This window comes from Nematostella vectensis, chromosome 3, assembly GCF_932526225.1.
Source record: "Nematostella vectensis chromosome 3, jaNemVect1.1, whole genome shotgun sequence".
NCBI lineage: Eukaryota > Metazoa > Cnidaria > Anthozoa > Actiniaria > Edwardsiidae > Nematostella > Nematostella vectensis.
In genome coordinates, this window is record NC_064036.1 from 7,148,795 (window position 1) to 7,161,413 (window position 12,619).

The 12,619-nt window shown below is 38.7% G+C and overlaps 3 protein-coding genes across 5 annotated transcripts; 1 reads left to right on the forward strand and 2 right to left on the reverse strand.

Moving 5' to 3' along the window:
- Positions 1 to 266: 266 nt before the first annotated feature.
- LOC5513617 (isocitrate dehydrogenase [NADP] cytoplasmic) lies at positions 267 to 7,649 on the reverse strand. Of its 2 annotated transcripts, XM_001633853.3 has the most exons (13): positions 7,517 to 7,648; positions 7,314 to 7,353; positions 6,472 to 6,578; positions 5,713 to 5,799; positions 5,471 to 5,584; positions 5,292 to 5,338; positions 4,795 to 4,941; positions 4,602 to 4,669; positions 4,458 to 4,526; positions 4,216 to 4,367; positions 3,589 to 3,729; positions 1,974 to 2,024; positions 267 to 1,105 (listed from the first exon to the last, which is right to left on the reverse strand). In XM_001633853.3, the coding sequence occupies exons 1-13, from the start codon at positions 7,530 to 7,532 to the stop codon at positions 909 to 911; spliced, it is 1,236 nt and encodes a 411-aa protein (XP_001633903.1). In that variant the 5' UTR covers positions 7,533 to 7,648; the 3' UTR covers positions 267 to 908. The 2 variants fall into 2 exon arrangements, with proteins under 2 accessions (XP_001633903.1, XP_032239088.1); XM_032383197.2 differs by lacking the exon at positions 1,974 to 2,024 and having other exon boundaries at positions 7,517 to 7,649.
- A 187-nt stretch (positions 7,650 to 7,836) lies between these two features.
- Positions 7,837 to 9,940, forward strand: LOC116618951. The gene is made up of 5 exons (XM_032383200.2): positions 7,837 to 8,059; positions 8,193 to 8,651; positions 8,762 to 8,903; positions 9,201 to 9,295; positions 9,473 to 9,940. The coding sequence occupies exons 1-5, from the start codon at positions 7,982 to 7,984 to the stop codon at positions 9,563 to 9,565; spliced, it is 867 nt and encodes a 288-aa protein (XP_032239091.1). The 5' UTR covers positions 7,837 to 7,981; the 3' UTR covers positions 9,566 to 9,940.
- On the reverse strand, positions 9,533 to 12,110 carry LOC116618952 (AN1-type zinc finger protein 2A). Of its 2 annotated transcripts, none has more exons than XM_032383202.2 (5): positions 11,849 to 12,110; positions 11,708 to 11,762; positions 11,334 to 11,405; positions 10,909 to 11,062; positions 9,533 to 9,777 (listed from the first exon to the last, which is right to left on the reverse strand). In XM_032383202.2, the coding sequence occupies exons 1-4, from the start codon at positions 11,956 to 11,958 to the stop codon at positions 10,916 to 10,918; spliced, it is 384 nt and encodes a 127-aa protein (XP_032239093.1). In that variant the 5' UTR covers positions 11,959 to 12,110; the 3' UTR covers positions 9,533 to 9,777; positions 10,909 to 10,915. The 2 variants fall into 2 exon arrangements, with proteins under 2 accessions (XP_032239093.1, XP_032239092.1); XM_032383201.2 differs by having other exon boundaries at positions 10,920 to 11,062; positions 11,849 to 12,103.
- Positions 12,111 to 12,619: the final 509 nt, after the last annotated feature.

The following is a 12,619-nucleotide window of genomic DNA, read 5'->3' on the forward strand; positions in this document are numbered from 1 at the left end:
AAGTAACGGGAAGAGCATATTACATTTTTTCCCACTCTTTCTTATGGCAGATTTTTATAACCCAGCGACTTTGTATCTTTATTGCAAATTTTCCCGTGATATAAATGCATGCGCATTCCTTTTATGCTTCAATCCAAACAAGAGCGATATCAACTTTTCCCAGAAAAAGACCATGAAATGCCTACTTAACAGCTAAAAAGCTGACGAAACATGGGGAATATGAAAAACTGGCTTTGTTAGCACAGCAGTACAAAAACAGGCATTTCTACATCGGGCGTAAAATTTTATTTACATTAGATTTATATATCTTTAATCCACGTTCTAGTTAGGCCAACAAATCTATCAGATTCCCACTGCTCATGTGACGGGTGCCCCTGTGGGAGGGGTTGTTGCCGGGTCACTAAATGGGTTTCCCTAGCAAGCGCTCGGTCAAGTGATAGCTGTGGTAATCATCCCAAATTTATCAGCCTGTTCCGAGTGCCAACAGAAATGCTGTCTTTTTAGAGTTTTATGCGCGAGCGCGTCAAGTAACTAAACTCCATTCCACACTGATATTATACCTTTCACTATATATTTTGTCAACACGGTATATCCTCACATTCTCAGCTTCAAATTCCCATTCTTTTTCGTATCTAATAATAGAATAATACCAAATAGAAATCAAAGGCGGAAATATAATAAAAAAATCCATTTAAAAGATAATAATCTCAAAAGACAGTGCGCTGTCTAAGACCAGTAATAACCACACCCGCAAACGAAGAATAAAATATCCTAAAAAAGATCGAGACCTTAAAAAATACAACAACAACAACAACACCTTCCTACAATTTTGAATTTTAGAAACACATTTTTCAGGCTTGCACTATAACCCCTTCGATTCACATCTTGCTTTTCCGCTCCTTTCCTAGTCATATTCCTTCGCATTTCTTGGCGAGATTTTCGGCGATCTTGTCTAGAAACTCGAATGTGTTGAGGTAGTCCGGGCGCGTGACGTTACTGATGCCCTTGATACAGCCCGCCAGATCTTTGGTCATGGCGCCAGACTCGATCGTCTCGATGCACACGGCCTCCAGGTTCTTACAGTAATCAAGCAATGCGGCATTATCTGAGGAACAAGAGGACGAGACATCAAAGGGAATAGGGAACTTGCGCCATAAGAGCACGTAACTGTTTGGGTGGCAAACTAGACATGCTCGAAGATCCAGCAAACTTTGCGGGCGCTGGTTACGCTGGATCTTCGCGCATGCAAACTGGCGCGCGCTCAGGCTTTTTAGCGGCAAAATAAAAATAACAAAAAGCAACTTCTTCAGCAATTACGAAAAAAACAGAAGTCTTGTTTCAGAAAGGGTTAAGTTTTATTTAGATTTTATTTTTTCGTCGTTCTCTGGTGTGACGGGCGCAGTCATTTCTGTTTTTTTATTATTATTTTGAATTTGCCACCCAGAAAGGTCACGTGATCTCTTAGCGCAAGCCCCTTATTAAAGTGACAGCTTCGATACGACAAGGATCCGACGCTTTCTTTCTATACCCGTGGAGAGCTTGGGAAGCGCGCAAAGACCGGTGGGTGCCATGCCGTGTCTCCAGGCACGGAGGCATGGTTTATATACACCCATTGCATCACGGGAAGGACCATTGTATAATGACCCTGTATTGTAAATTTACTTTCCTTCCCAAGATGCTTAGCGCGAATTATTCTAAGTGATGAGGTGGAGGAGGGGGGGGGGTGTTAGTTTCTCTACACACCTGAGGTGCATAGGACCAGGGAAGTGTCTCCCTACACTTATCTGATAGGACCTACTACTGAAATACTTTCAGATCTTCAGGCGGGATAGCCCTACTATTTGGTAGGTCCACAAAACATGTCCTTGATTCGATGGTAGGACAGGCTTGGCACTGACTAATATAGAGCTTTAAGAAGCAAAGTGGGATAACATTAATCCCATCTCGTTGGCTCTTGGTGACCCATAACTTACCGTCTAGCTTAGCTCTGTGCATTAGCCCCCGGGTCCAAGCAAAGATTGATGCTGTAAGATTGAGGGAAATATTTAATGGAATAATAGTGATGATCAGCAGGGTTTTTACCCTCTAAAGTATTTTCATGCACGGTTCCCTACTTGTAATGCTTACCAACAGGGTGTGTAGAGGCTGTATGTGCACTTCCCTACACACACACCATTTTTCATGCTTACCAACAAGCTTGTAGAGGTTTCATGACCCCCTCCCTCCCTTCCCCTACCCCTAAAGTATTTGTATACTGATTCCCTTCTTGTAATGCTTACCAACAGGGTGTGTAGAGGCTGTATGTGCACTTCCCTACACACACACCATTTTTCATGCTTACCAACAAGCTTGTAGAGGTTTCATGACCCCCTCCCTCCCTTCCCCTACCCCTAAAGTATTTGTATACTGATTCCCTTCTTGTAATGCTTACCAACAGGGTGTGTAGAGGTTGTATGTGCACTTCCCTACACACACACCATTTTTCATGCTTACCAACAAGCTTGTAGAGGTTTCATGACCCCCTCCCTCCCTTCCCCTACCCCTAAAGTATTTGTATACTGATTCCCTTCTTGTAATGCTTACCAACAGGGTGTGTAGAGGTTGTATGTGCACTTCCCTACACACACACCATTTTTCATGCTTACCAACAAGCTTATAGAGGTTTCATGACCCCCTCCCTCCCTTCCCCTACCCCTAAAGTATTTGTATACTGATTCCCTTCTTGTAATGCTTACCAACAGGGTGTGTAGAGGTTGTATGTGCACTTCCCTACACACACACCATTTTTCATGCTTACCAACAAGCTTGTAGAGGTTTCATGACCCCCTCCCTCCCTTCCCCTACCCCTAAAGTATTTGTATACTGATTCCCTTCTTGTAATGCTTACCAACAGGGTGTGTAGAGGTTGTATGTGCACTTCCCTACACACACACCATTTTTCATGCTTATCAACAAGCTTGTAGAGGTTTCATGACCCCCTCCCTCCCTTCCCCTACCCCTAAAGTATTTGTATACTGATTCCCTTCTTGTAATGCTTACCAACAGGGTGTGTAGAGGTTGTATGTGCACTTCCCTACACACACACCATTTTTCATGCTTATCAACAAGCTTGTAGAGGTTTCATGACCCCCTCCCTCCCTTCCCCTACCCCTTAATTATTTGTATACTGATTCCCTTCTTGTAATGCTTACCAACAGGGTGTGTAGAGGTTGTATGTGCACTTCCCTACACACACACCATTTTTCATGCTTATCAACAAGCTTGTAGAGGTTTCATGACCCCCTCCCTCCCTTCCCCTACCCCTAAAGTATTTGTATACTGATTCCCTTCTTGTAATGCTTACCAACAGGGTGTGTAGAGGTTGTATGTGCACTTCCCTACACACACACCATTTTTCATGCTTATCAACAAGCTTGTAGAGGTTTCATGACCCCCTCCCTCCCTTCCCCTACCCCTTAATTATTTGTATATTGGTCCCCTACTTGTAGTGCTTACCAACAAGGTTTGTAGAGGTTTCATGATCCCCTCCCTTCCTTCCTCTACCCCTTAAGTATTTGGTATACTCAGTTCCCTATTAGTAATGCTAACCAACAGGGTTTGTTGAGGTTTCTTTGCCTTGCTGGTGCATCCGATAATGACGGGTCACAGTACCATGAGCAGCCTCTGACTCAACAGTCTTACCATCAGGGCAGACTAGAACACTAGTCATCATACCAAGGGATCCAAAACCTGAAAAAAAGCACAAGAATCAGATCTGGGGAAGGATGCTGATTCAGTGGTCAGTCAAAACCTGCCTTTATTACATACTGGGTACCATGGGCTCACAGGCTCTCATGACCCTGATCACCATGAACATGCCAAAAATAAAGGCCCTTGACATAGATGTTTCTAGTTTTAATTGCATAACATTTTCTAATAGACAATCTAGGACTTCCAAGCATCAAGGTCTCCTTTAATCAGAGAGAAATCATTTGTGTTCAGTTAAGTATTTAAGTATTTGATTTATCAGAACATTTGCTTTAGTTAATGAAAACTTTTAAAAAGTAGACCATGGACTTATAATAGCTTAATTAGGATATTTTACCTTTTATTTTTTTTTATAAACTTTCATTTTTTGGAAGCCATGTTATCTCTTACAAAACATGTCATTTCATCTATTTTAAATAATTAATAAATTAATATATACAAATATTTATACTCATAAAAAAAGCTAACCTTGTGCTACAGAGTCTGATTGGACATCACCATCATAGTTTTTACAGGCCCAGATAAAGCCCCCTTCAGTCTTAAGGGCGAACGCTACCATGTCATCAATCAGGCGGTGCTCATACCAGATATTACTTTCCTCAAATTTAGACTTGTATTCCCTAAACAATATAAATATATTGTCTTTGATATGCAATCCAATGTTAGACTTTTATTAATCTTCTCTATGCAGAATCATTAATAGTACTTACTGCTCATAAATTTCTTGAAAAATGTCTTTAAATCTACCATCATACTTCTTCAGGATAGTGTTCTTGGTGCTAAATACACAAAATCATATTTGTAATTAATAAAAAATAAAAAATGTAGATATTTTTAATTAAATCTTAGCTTACCTCATATAGAGTGGGTACTTCTTATCTAGGGCATACTGGAAGGAGCTATGGGCAAAGGCTCTAATTGACTAGGGAAAAATTTAAAAGCACTATTAACCAATTGAGTAAGAAGTAATTAATTACCAATGGCAATCAGCCATATATAGCTATGAATATTACTGGCCTAAACCACAGAAGGGTAGTTGGCACCTACCACATCAGTATTAAACATGCCCATGGTGACACCCCCGCCGTCCTTGAACTCATTAACAGTGTACTTGATAGGTTCACCTCCATCAGCAGGGCTGTACACTATTTCTACTTTTCCTGGACCAGGTACCACAAAGTCTGTTGCTTTATACTAAAAAAAGGGGAATCAATTTGTACTCATAAAATCAACTCCAATTATAACAGACAGCATTTTCGAAATGACAAGAAAATATAATTCAGTGATTCAAGTATTTTTTATATATAATAATCATAAGAAAATCACTGCACAGGACCAAAAAACCATAATTACAGACAATCTTGGGCCATAATTTGTTTTTTGTGAAAGCAAGAGAAACAAAAAAAATCCATAAATGAGAGCTTTTCAGTTATTTCCTTTTTGTTTCAATTTTGTCGGTTATGTTATGCCTTTCTGTAGTAGCTTAGAGTTGAATGTATGTGATTATGTATTGGTTTTGTTAGGAAGAATAACCCATTCATCACCTGATCAGCATGTGCATGACGACCAATGATGATAGGCTTTGTCCAAGCTAGGGAAAAATTAAACCAAAGTTGATTGCATTCAATTTTTGTAAAAAAATGTTTCAATTTTTGTAAATTTTTCAAGACCATGTTGCTAAAATAAATGTAAACCTGGAAAAGACTGAATTTGGAGTGCTTACGTGAAACTAATCTTGGAATGTTTTTGCAAATGATTGCCTCTCGGAACACTGTTCCACCAAGAATATTTCTAATTGTGCCATTGGGAGATTTCCACATTTTCTTTAGCTTAAATTCTACAAAAAGGACAACAAAAAGGTTATTTTCCTTTGAATGTACAATGTAACAAACACATAAAGGTTTGGAAGAGCTTGGTTAAAACATGCTTTCAGAGTTATTATTAACAAACTGCACAGGTCGATACCTTCAACTCTCTTTTCGTCTGGTGTTATTGTTGCACACTTGATTCCAACATGACATTGCTTTATAGCTGCAGCTGCATCAATGGTAACTATGTTGATTGAAAAAATTAAAATAAATAATGACCAAACGTTTCCATGGAAAAAATGATATGAAAACAATAGCTTACAGTAGTACTGTTACTGTATGTCATCAGAGAACTGGGAAAAGCTAGGATTTTAGTTTAACAAAAACATGGCCGTAGTTGCAAAGTATTTTAGAGAAAAGATGATCGTGTGGGCCATTGTGAAAAGGCAAAATCGCTAACCATTTAAGATACATCCCTGTGCTAGTTTTACTTCCTCATGACATATCAAACCTGGGTTATTAATTCAACCTGTCTTCATTAAAGAGCCCTTGTCAGCCACACCTTTATTATGGTTTTCATTCAACATTGAAAAACATATCTGTTTAAATTTCAAAATAATCATCTAAAAACAACGTTTCATACTTTATTCACCAAAATGAGTTGATGTGATAGCCAAGGTTTGATATGTCATGAGAAATTAGTGCATTGACACGAGGCTCTTGGGTAAAAATGGTTAGCGATTTTGCCTTTTTCTCAATATCCCACAACCTCCTCTTTTCTATAGAATTGGATGTTTATCCGAGACATGGCATTTTGCAAGGATGGACAAAAGCGGCTGTCAGGGACTCCTTAACAAAACCCCTTCCCCTACTGGAACCATTGATAGTTCTAATCCAAAATAACTTTTTCTCATACCTTGATCATTGGTTGCATCCCTGTTCTCAATGCTGAGATCATAGGATTTGAGTTCCATATCTACATAAGGGAATATAAGCTTCTCCTTGATCAACTCCCAGATTATCCTGGAAATATTAGGTAAAGTTTAAATGAGCCCTCAGGAATAATCTGCTGCAAATCTTATTACTAGCTATTAATTCAGTTTTATTAGGTACATAGAAACTATCAAAAAAAATATCTAAATTACATTAACTATTAGGTGAAATAAGTATTGAATTTAAAAATTGCCTAACTCATATTAAAACTTATCAACCAATAATAGGATCTTAGTGGCTGGTCCAATATCTATTATTCTGTTTCCTTTGTTTAGTTGTTTCAGGTATTCGTTATACAAGACCTGTATGCAAGGGCGTGAATAAATTTGCAAATTAAAATACCAAAACAGAGGTAGAATAAGGATACATCAACATCAAATTTTCGATAAATCATGGGTATCTCCGATGAATAAAGGCCAAAAAATCACTAAAGTATCAGTAGTACTACAATTACAAGATATCATTGCCCTCACTGTTCCGGAACGCAAGCCTTCAGTATTTTCTCTGGTTCAATATTTAATTAACTGACGTTACTTATATAACAACGGAAACATCGTACCACCCATAAACATACACTCTGTAAAAGCTTAATATTTCAATACAAAAAAGCTATTCTAAAGCAATTCCTTGTTTTTTTTTTATCGTTACTGGCCTGTGCTGAAAAGAGGAAATGGGTTTTCCCTGAAGCCGGGTGAAGTACTGTCTACGGAGGTCTAGCATTCAGTGACATGAACTAAAGACTAGGTAGTAATTATAAGTACTTGCCGGGTCATCTCATCTCCTTGCATCTCAACAACAGGTCCAGCTTTAGAGAGAGAAGCGAAATGTCTGATCAGTACAAAGCTCGAATTCCAAACATCGGTCTGGTACGGTAAACACAAATAAATCCTGTACCATACCTCAAATTACAGAAAAATTAGAGCAGAACAGGAGCAGAGGTTAATTCAAAGGAACCAAACTAGACCAACCTTTTATTTTGGCCATATTTTTCAGTCTCTTCGAGGAGTTAGTAAGAGAGGAGATTGTATGTACGGAAGTAGTACAAAGTTTGGTCAGGGTTCGACAGAAGTGTCAGGTACCGGATAAACCTATCCCAGGATGCATTGCGCTAGCGACCTTTGGCCGGCGTGACTCGCAAGTGACGGGGTTTTACTGTGAGGTGAAATACACCGTTGAGGAACATCAGCGTTTGATACAAGCATGGATTTTTTCTTGACAGAAAATAAATGAAATAGTCTAGGGGCGTCTAGCGCTTGCGCGTATGAGCAATGAGACTTGTGACGATGTGGGTTGGTGACGGTCATATTGCGATGAGTACATGGTGGGCTACCTGTGTACTGACAAACGGCGGGAAATTTTACAGAAACGCGCGCTCGCGCAGAGGAAAAATCTTGTCTCCGGAAGGGAAAACATTTTTTTAGAAAAAAAAAGAAATGGCACGTTTTCGATTTATTACACCAGTAAGGAAAAAGAAAAGTACCTATCTCAAAAACACAAACAATGCAAAAAAGGTAAGGAAATTTTAAGAAGTTTTCAACAATGGCCTTTTTGGGGGCTTAGCTTGAAAACCAAGAAAAAGAATTGCATGTTGCCATTTTTCTGGTTACTCTTATTATTTTTAGTACAAATGTTATCTTTTTTCAGTTGGATTGTTCGTCTATGAGCATGGGGATGAGAAAAATGCTTGAACCCACACTGGACTTGCGCCGTTTCAAACAAAAGAAACCCCTACGACAAAGTAACAATTTCAACAACAACCTGGACAAATTCATTGCATCAACAAAAGAGAAAAAAAACGAAAACTTGCCAAACGAGGGACAAATTAAAAACAAGAAAATCCTTTACCAAAGTAAGAAAACGTGCAGAGAGCTCTTCAAAGGTGAACCATCAACACCGAAAATGAGAAGTATTAAAGAGGGTGAGAGTGAGATTAAACAAAGGAAAGAAGAAGAAATGAAACTGAAAGGAGAGACAAAGAAAGTAAATGAAATGTTTGTATTCCCGGGAGAAACCACACCAGTTAAGGGGAAAAAAACTTCACCAAGGAAAGAACCAGTGTTTAAAAAGCCTGTAGCCTTGTCTGCTAGGAATATAGCAAGGCAGGTAAGTAAACAACACTACTTTTATTAAACAACACATATATTTTTGCTTTTCTTTGCCTTCAACAATGTTAAAGGCATGCAGTTTAATACTTAATCATGTATGCTTATAAGAAAAGGATCAATAATGAAGTGCTTGAAGTCATACGGAGAACACAGAGAAGTATTGAAGCCTTAAGAAACCAAGCAGCCCTGACTTCATCTTCAGAGATAGTGACCTCCAGCAGTGCCCCCCAAGGCCGAACACTCTCACAAGGTATGAGAAAAAAAATAAAGTACACTAAGAGGGAGGAGCAACTTTGGGGATATCATGAAGTCATGAGTCCCTGTGCCTTGAAGACTGTTCAATTTTTTTTTTCAAAATTGCAAAAGCAGTGTGTCTGTGGGAAGTTTCTTTAAGGATGTGATTGATAATTTAGATAATAGATTCTTTTGTTGGTTGAGGTTTCAGTCGGATCTCCAGGAGTAAACTCGGAGTGACAATGCAACTTTAATGCTTACATGGATAATCCTTGGGTAAAAGACACTTATCACAGACTTTAATTTGCACTAGGAATGACTCAATATTCCTCAAAGAAGGGAAGAAAAGACATGCTAAATGTACAAGTTTCTGTGTATATTCCACAAAAGGGAATCCAGAAATCAAAGGTATGTATGCAAGTAACACCTTCAAGGTAAGTAAAGTCTACTAAAGTAAACTATCTTTCCATGGAAGTTGCAACCTTCTTTTCTCTACAATAATAAAGTTGTACTATGTATATGTAAATAACATTATAATGACAAGTACTGTAAGTCTAAAAACATGCTTCTGTTTTCGTTTTTCAGTGTGTGGTGCAAGAATCTGGAAGTGTTGAAGAGGAATATATTGGCTACAAACATGACCACTTGCAAGAAAACCAGGTCATAGATCTTATATGACCAAGTATTTATTAACAATTTGCACACCTTGGGGCAGTAGCATAAATATTCATATAAGATGACAATAATTAAGATCGCTGTATAATGCATAATCTAACTATAAACAGGGTGTTATTTACAAATAACATTATGATATTGGAAGTCTGTGCTAGTGGACTTCTACCATTGGTAGACTAACAGTAAGGCAGAAGTGATCTTGGGCATGCCTGTGTCTGTAAAGTACAAAAAATCAAAAGTAATTCGTTAATAAAGTAATTTCAATTACAAAATACATAAAATATTTGAGTTCTAAAAAACTGAAGAGTACTGTAATGGAAAAACAGGAATTTAAACTTGCATGCCATATACATGAAATATTTTTCTTTTTACCACACTGCATGTAGTTTATTTTATATGTAGCTGGCGTAGCGGCGCAAGGGAAAGGGACAGGGGGCAAGAGGAAAAAAACTGAGCGCATGGCCAAGGGGGGAATGGGAGGAGGGAAAGAAGGGAGAGCCTCCTGGCAGACCATTGTTCTAGCTGCGCCGCCCCTAATGAGATTGACTACGTAGGCAGCAAGGTTATCATTGAAGGTAGAGTCCCATGTTAGCACCTTCGTAAACTTCTTGTCTGTGTGGCGTTTTCAGCAGAGCTGTAAACGATCGAAAACCGACCGCTACAGATGGATTTGATGTTTTCAAGGTCAAGGGAATAGGCTGATATCCCCAATAACTCCTGTTCGCTGACCTGATCCTCTGTGATGCTGTTTAGGGGGACAATTACAAGTACAGATGCTTTTGATTTTGTTCTCGCTTCGTCAAGAAGCACAAGGGTTTTCCCAAACCCCGTCGGCATAATTGCCAACATATCATTCCTTAAATAGCTGGCTCAAGCACTGCAACTGTTTGTTCATTAGGGCACAATCGTTTTGAATCTCGTAGGGTTGACTCTTCCTTGAGCAACACGTAGGCAATTTATCACACTAAAAGTCATTGATACGACATGTTGATGGATGTACAAGGCATGGGAGGTCACAGCCAATAGCGAGCCTACGGTCTCTCAGAGACGGGAGTGAATGGCTAAAACAATAGTCTGCGGGCAGGCTCTCCTTTCTTCTTCTCCCCCTAGTACCCCTTCCCTTGAGCCGCTACGCAGGTTTTTTTTAATGTGTTTTCAAATGTAATGGGCTCTTTTCAATAGCTGGATGGATAAAATTTTACAGTGATTTAAGGTATATTTGAACACTGGAATAAACATCTAATTTGCATTCACTTTTTTTGTGACAATAAAAGACCATCACAACAGTTGGAAACGGGTCTTTAAAAGATAAAAATAACTTGGATATGTGCTGTAAGGGGGCTTACATTACTGTTACCTGATGCAAAACTGTTTGCCACACTGGTTACAGTTTAATGGCAGGAGCTCACTCTTATGGCAGCTTCTTAAGGAGCATCTATTAGTTTTCTTAGCTTTTCTCAATATCAAATCTTTGCAGCCACTAAGAAGATGCCTCTCAACCTAGTCAACAAGTAAGAAGACCAAAAAAATAAATGCTGAACCTGTTAAAATCTTCTTTACTCAGTTCTTCTTGACTGTATTTCTTTTGAACATCAGATTATTATTTTTTATTTAAATGCTACACTGTTTGTTAGGTAGTTTTCCTATGTAAACCTGATGGCATACTTGAAATAATGATTCAAAATTTGGAGATGATAAATTGTATTCTTTTAGGGATCTAAAACGTATTTGTAAAGAAAAAACAATATGTATGAGTTCCTGTATAGTATACCTGTGTATTTAAGTCATCCCCAAAAGACTTCTTTATCTTTTTATTGCAAAGTGGACACACAGGAACCTGCGCCTGAAATAAAACAGTGTAACCATAATCACACTCCAAGCATTGTTAATCAATTGGTTTTGAAAAAGGGTTAGGGAGTAGAAATCATTGAGAATCCTCATTAAAATCCCTCAAATCTAAAAAATAGGGTGTTATTTGTTATGAGAGTAATATAAAGATGTCACAATGACTTGGCATATTAAAGGCATAGCTTAAAGAAACGATTGATTTTCATTTTTTAAATCAGCTAAAAAGTCAAAGCTACTGTAGTTATTCTAATAGATCTGAGTACAGTCAAGTATCCCAAAGTCTTTTCTTTTACTTACATCGGCCCTCTCGAATTCTCGGCAAGCGTGCTCGTCAGGCAGCCGATGCTCCAGGCTAAATAAAATGAAAAGATATAAGTACTTATACTTGTTACTAAAACACTGTACTTAAAAAAGTTAAAACGATCTCACTTCCCTTACCAGAACTCCTGTTTACAGTGCGAACATTTGAAGGGCAAGAAATCAAGTTGTTTGCACCATTCTACTGAGCAATGTCGACCCAAAGATAACAAATCAGACTCGTCGGCCATGGCTGTTCTCTTCCACTGTGGCTATAACTGGCCTTCGTCATCACGAGCCAGGTATTTATACCGTAAATTTGCCAAGTCATGGTCAGACACTTCCAGAAAAGACCAGAAAACTAGAGAAAGTGCTGACTGTTGTTTTGGACACGAGTCCTCGAGCATTTTGGTAAGCGGCTGTAGATCTCCACAGGGATCCCAAAATATGCAGTTCGTTTGGGGCTACCCTCGCCATAACTCGGTTTATTTATTCATTCATTTAGGTATACTGTATTTCTATCCCCCGACAAGTAATTTGTGTTTCCCTTATTTACTGCGGTTTTTCTTCTTTAAAAATACAAGGAAAATTGTTGTCGTGAAAGATGTGAAAGTGACGCAAAAGTAATTCCTTGTCTGAATCAGTCATCTGGGAGATATATAGCCGGACCTCCAACTTTTTGCAACAATGTTCTGATCGACATCCTTAAAATCCAATAGGGGGAACATCCAGATATTTGATGTGAAACATGGTTTCCAGCCCTTTTTCATGAGCGCACTTGCCCTTTACCTCTCTCCTAATTACTTAATTTTTCAGGCATTTACAGCACCTGGCTCGTTCCTCTATCTACAGCCTTTCATAAGAGGGCTAGGGTCAGGGCCGTTCCTCTATTCTGGAGTTTACAGCCTCTCA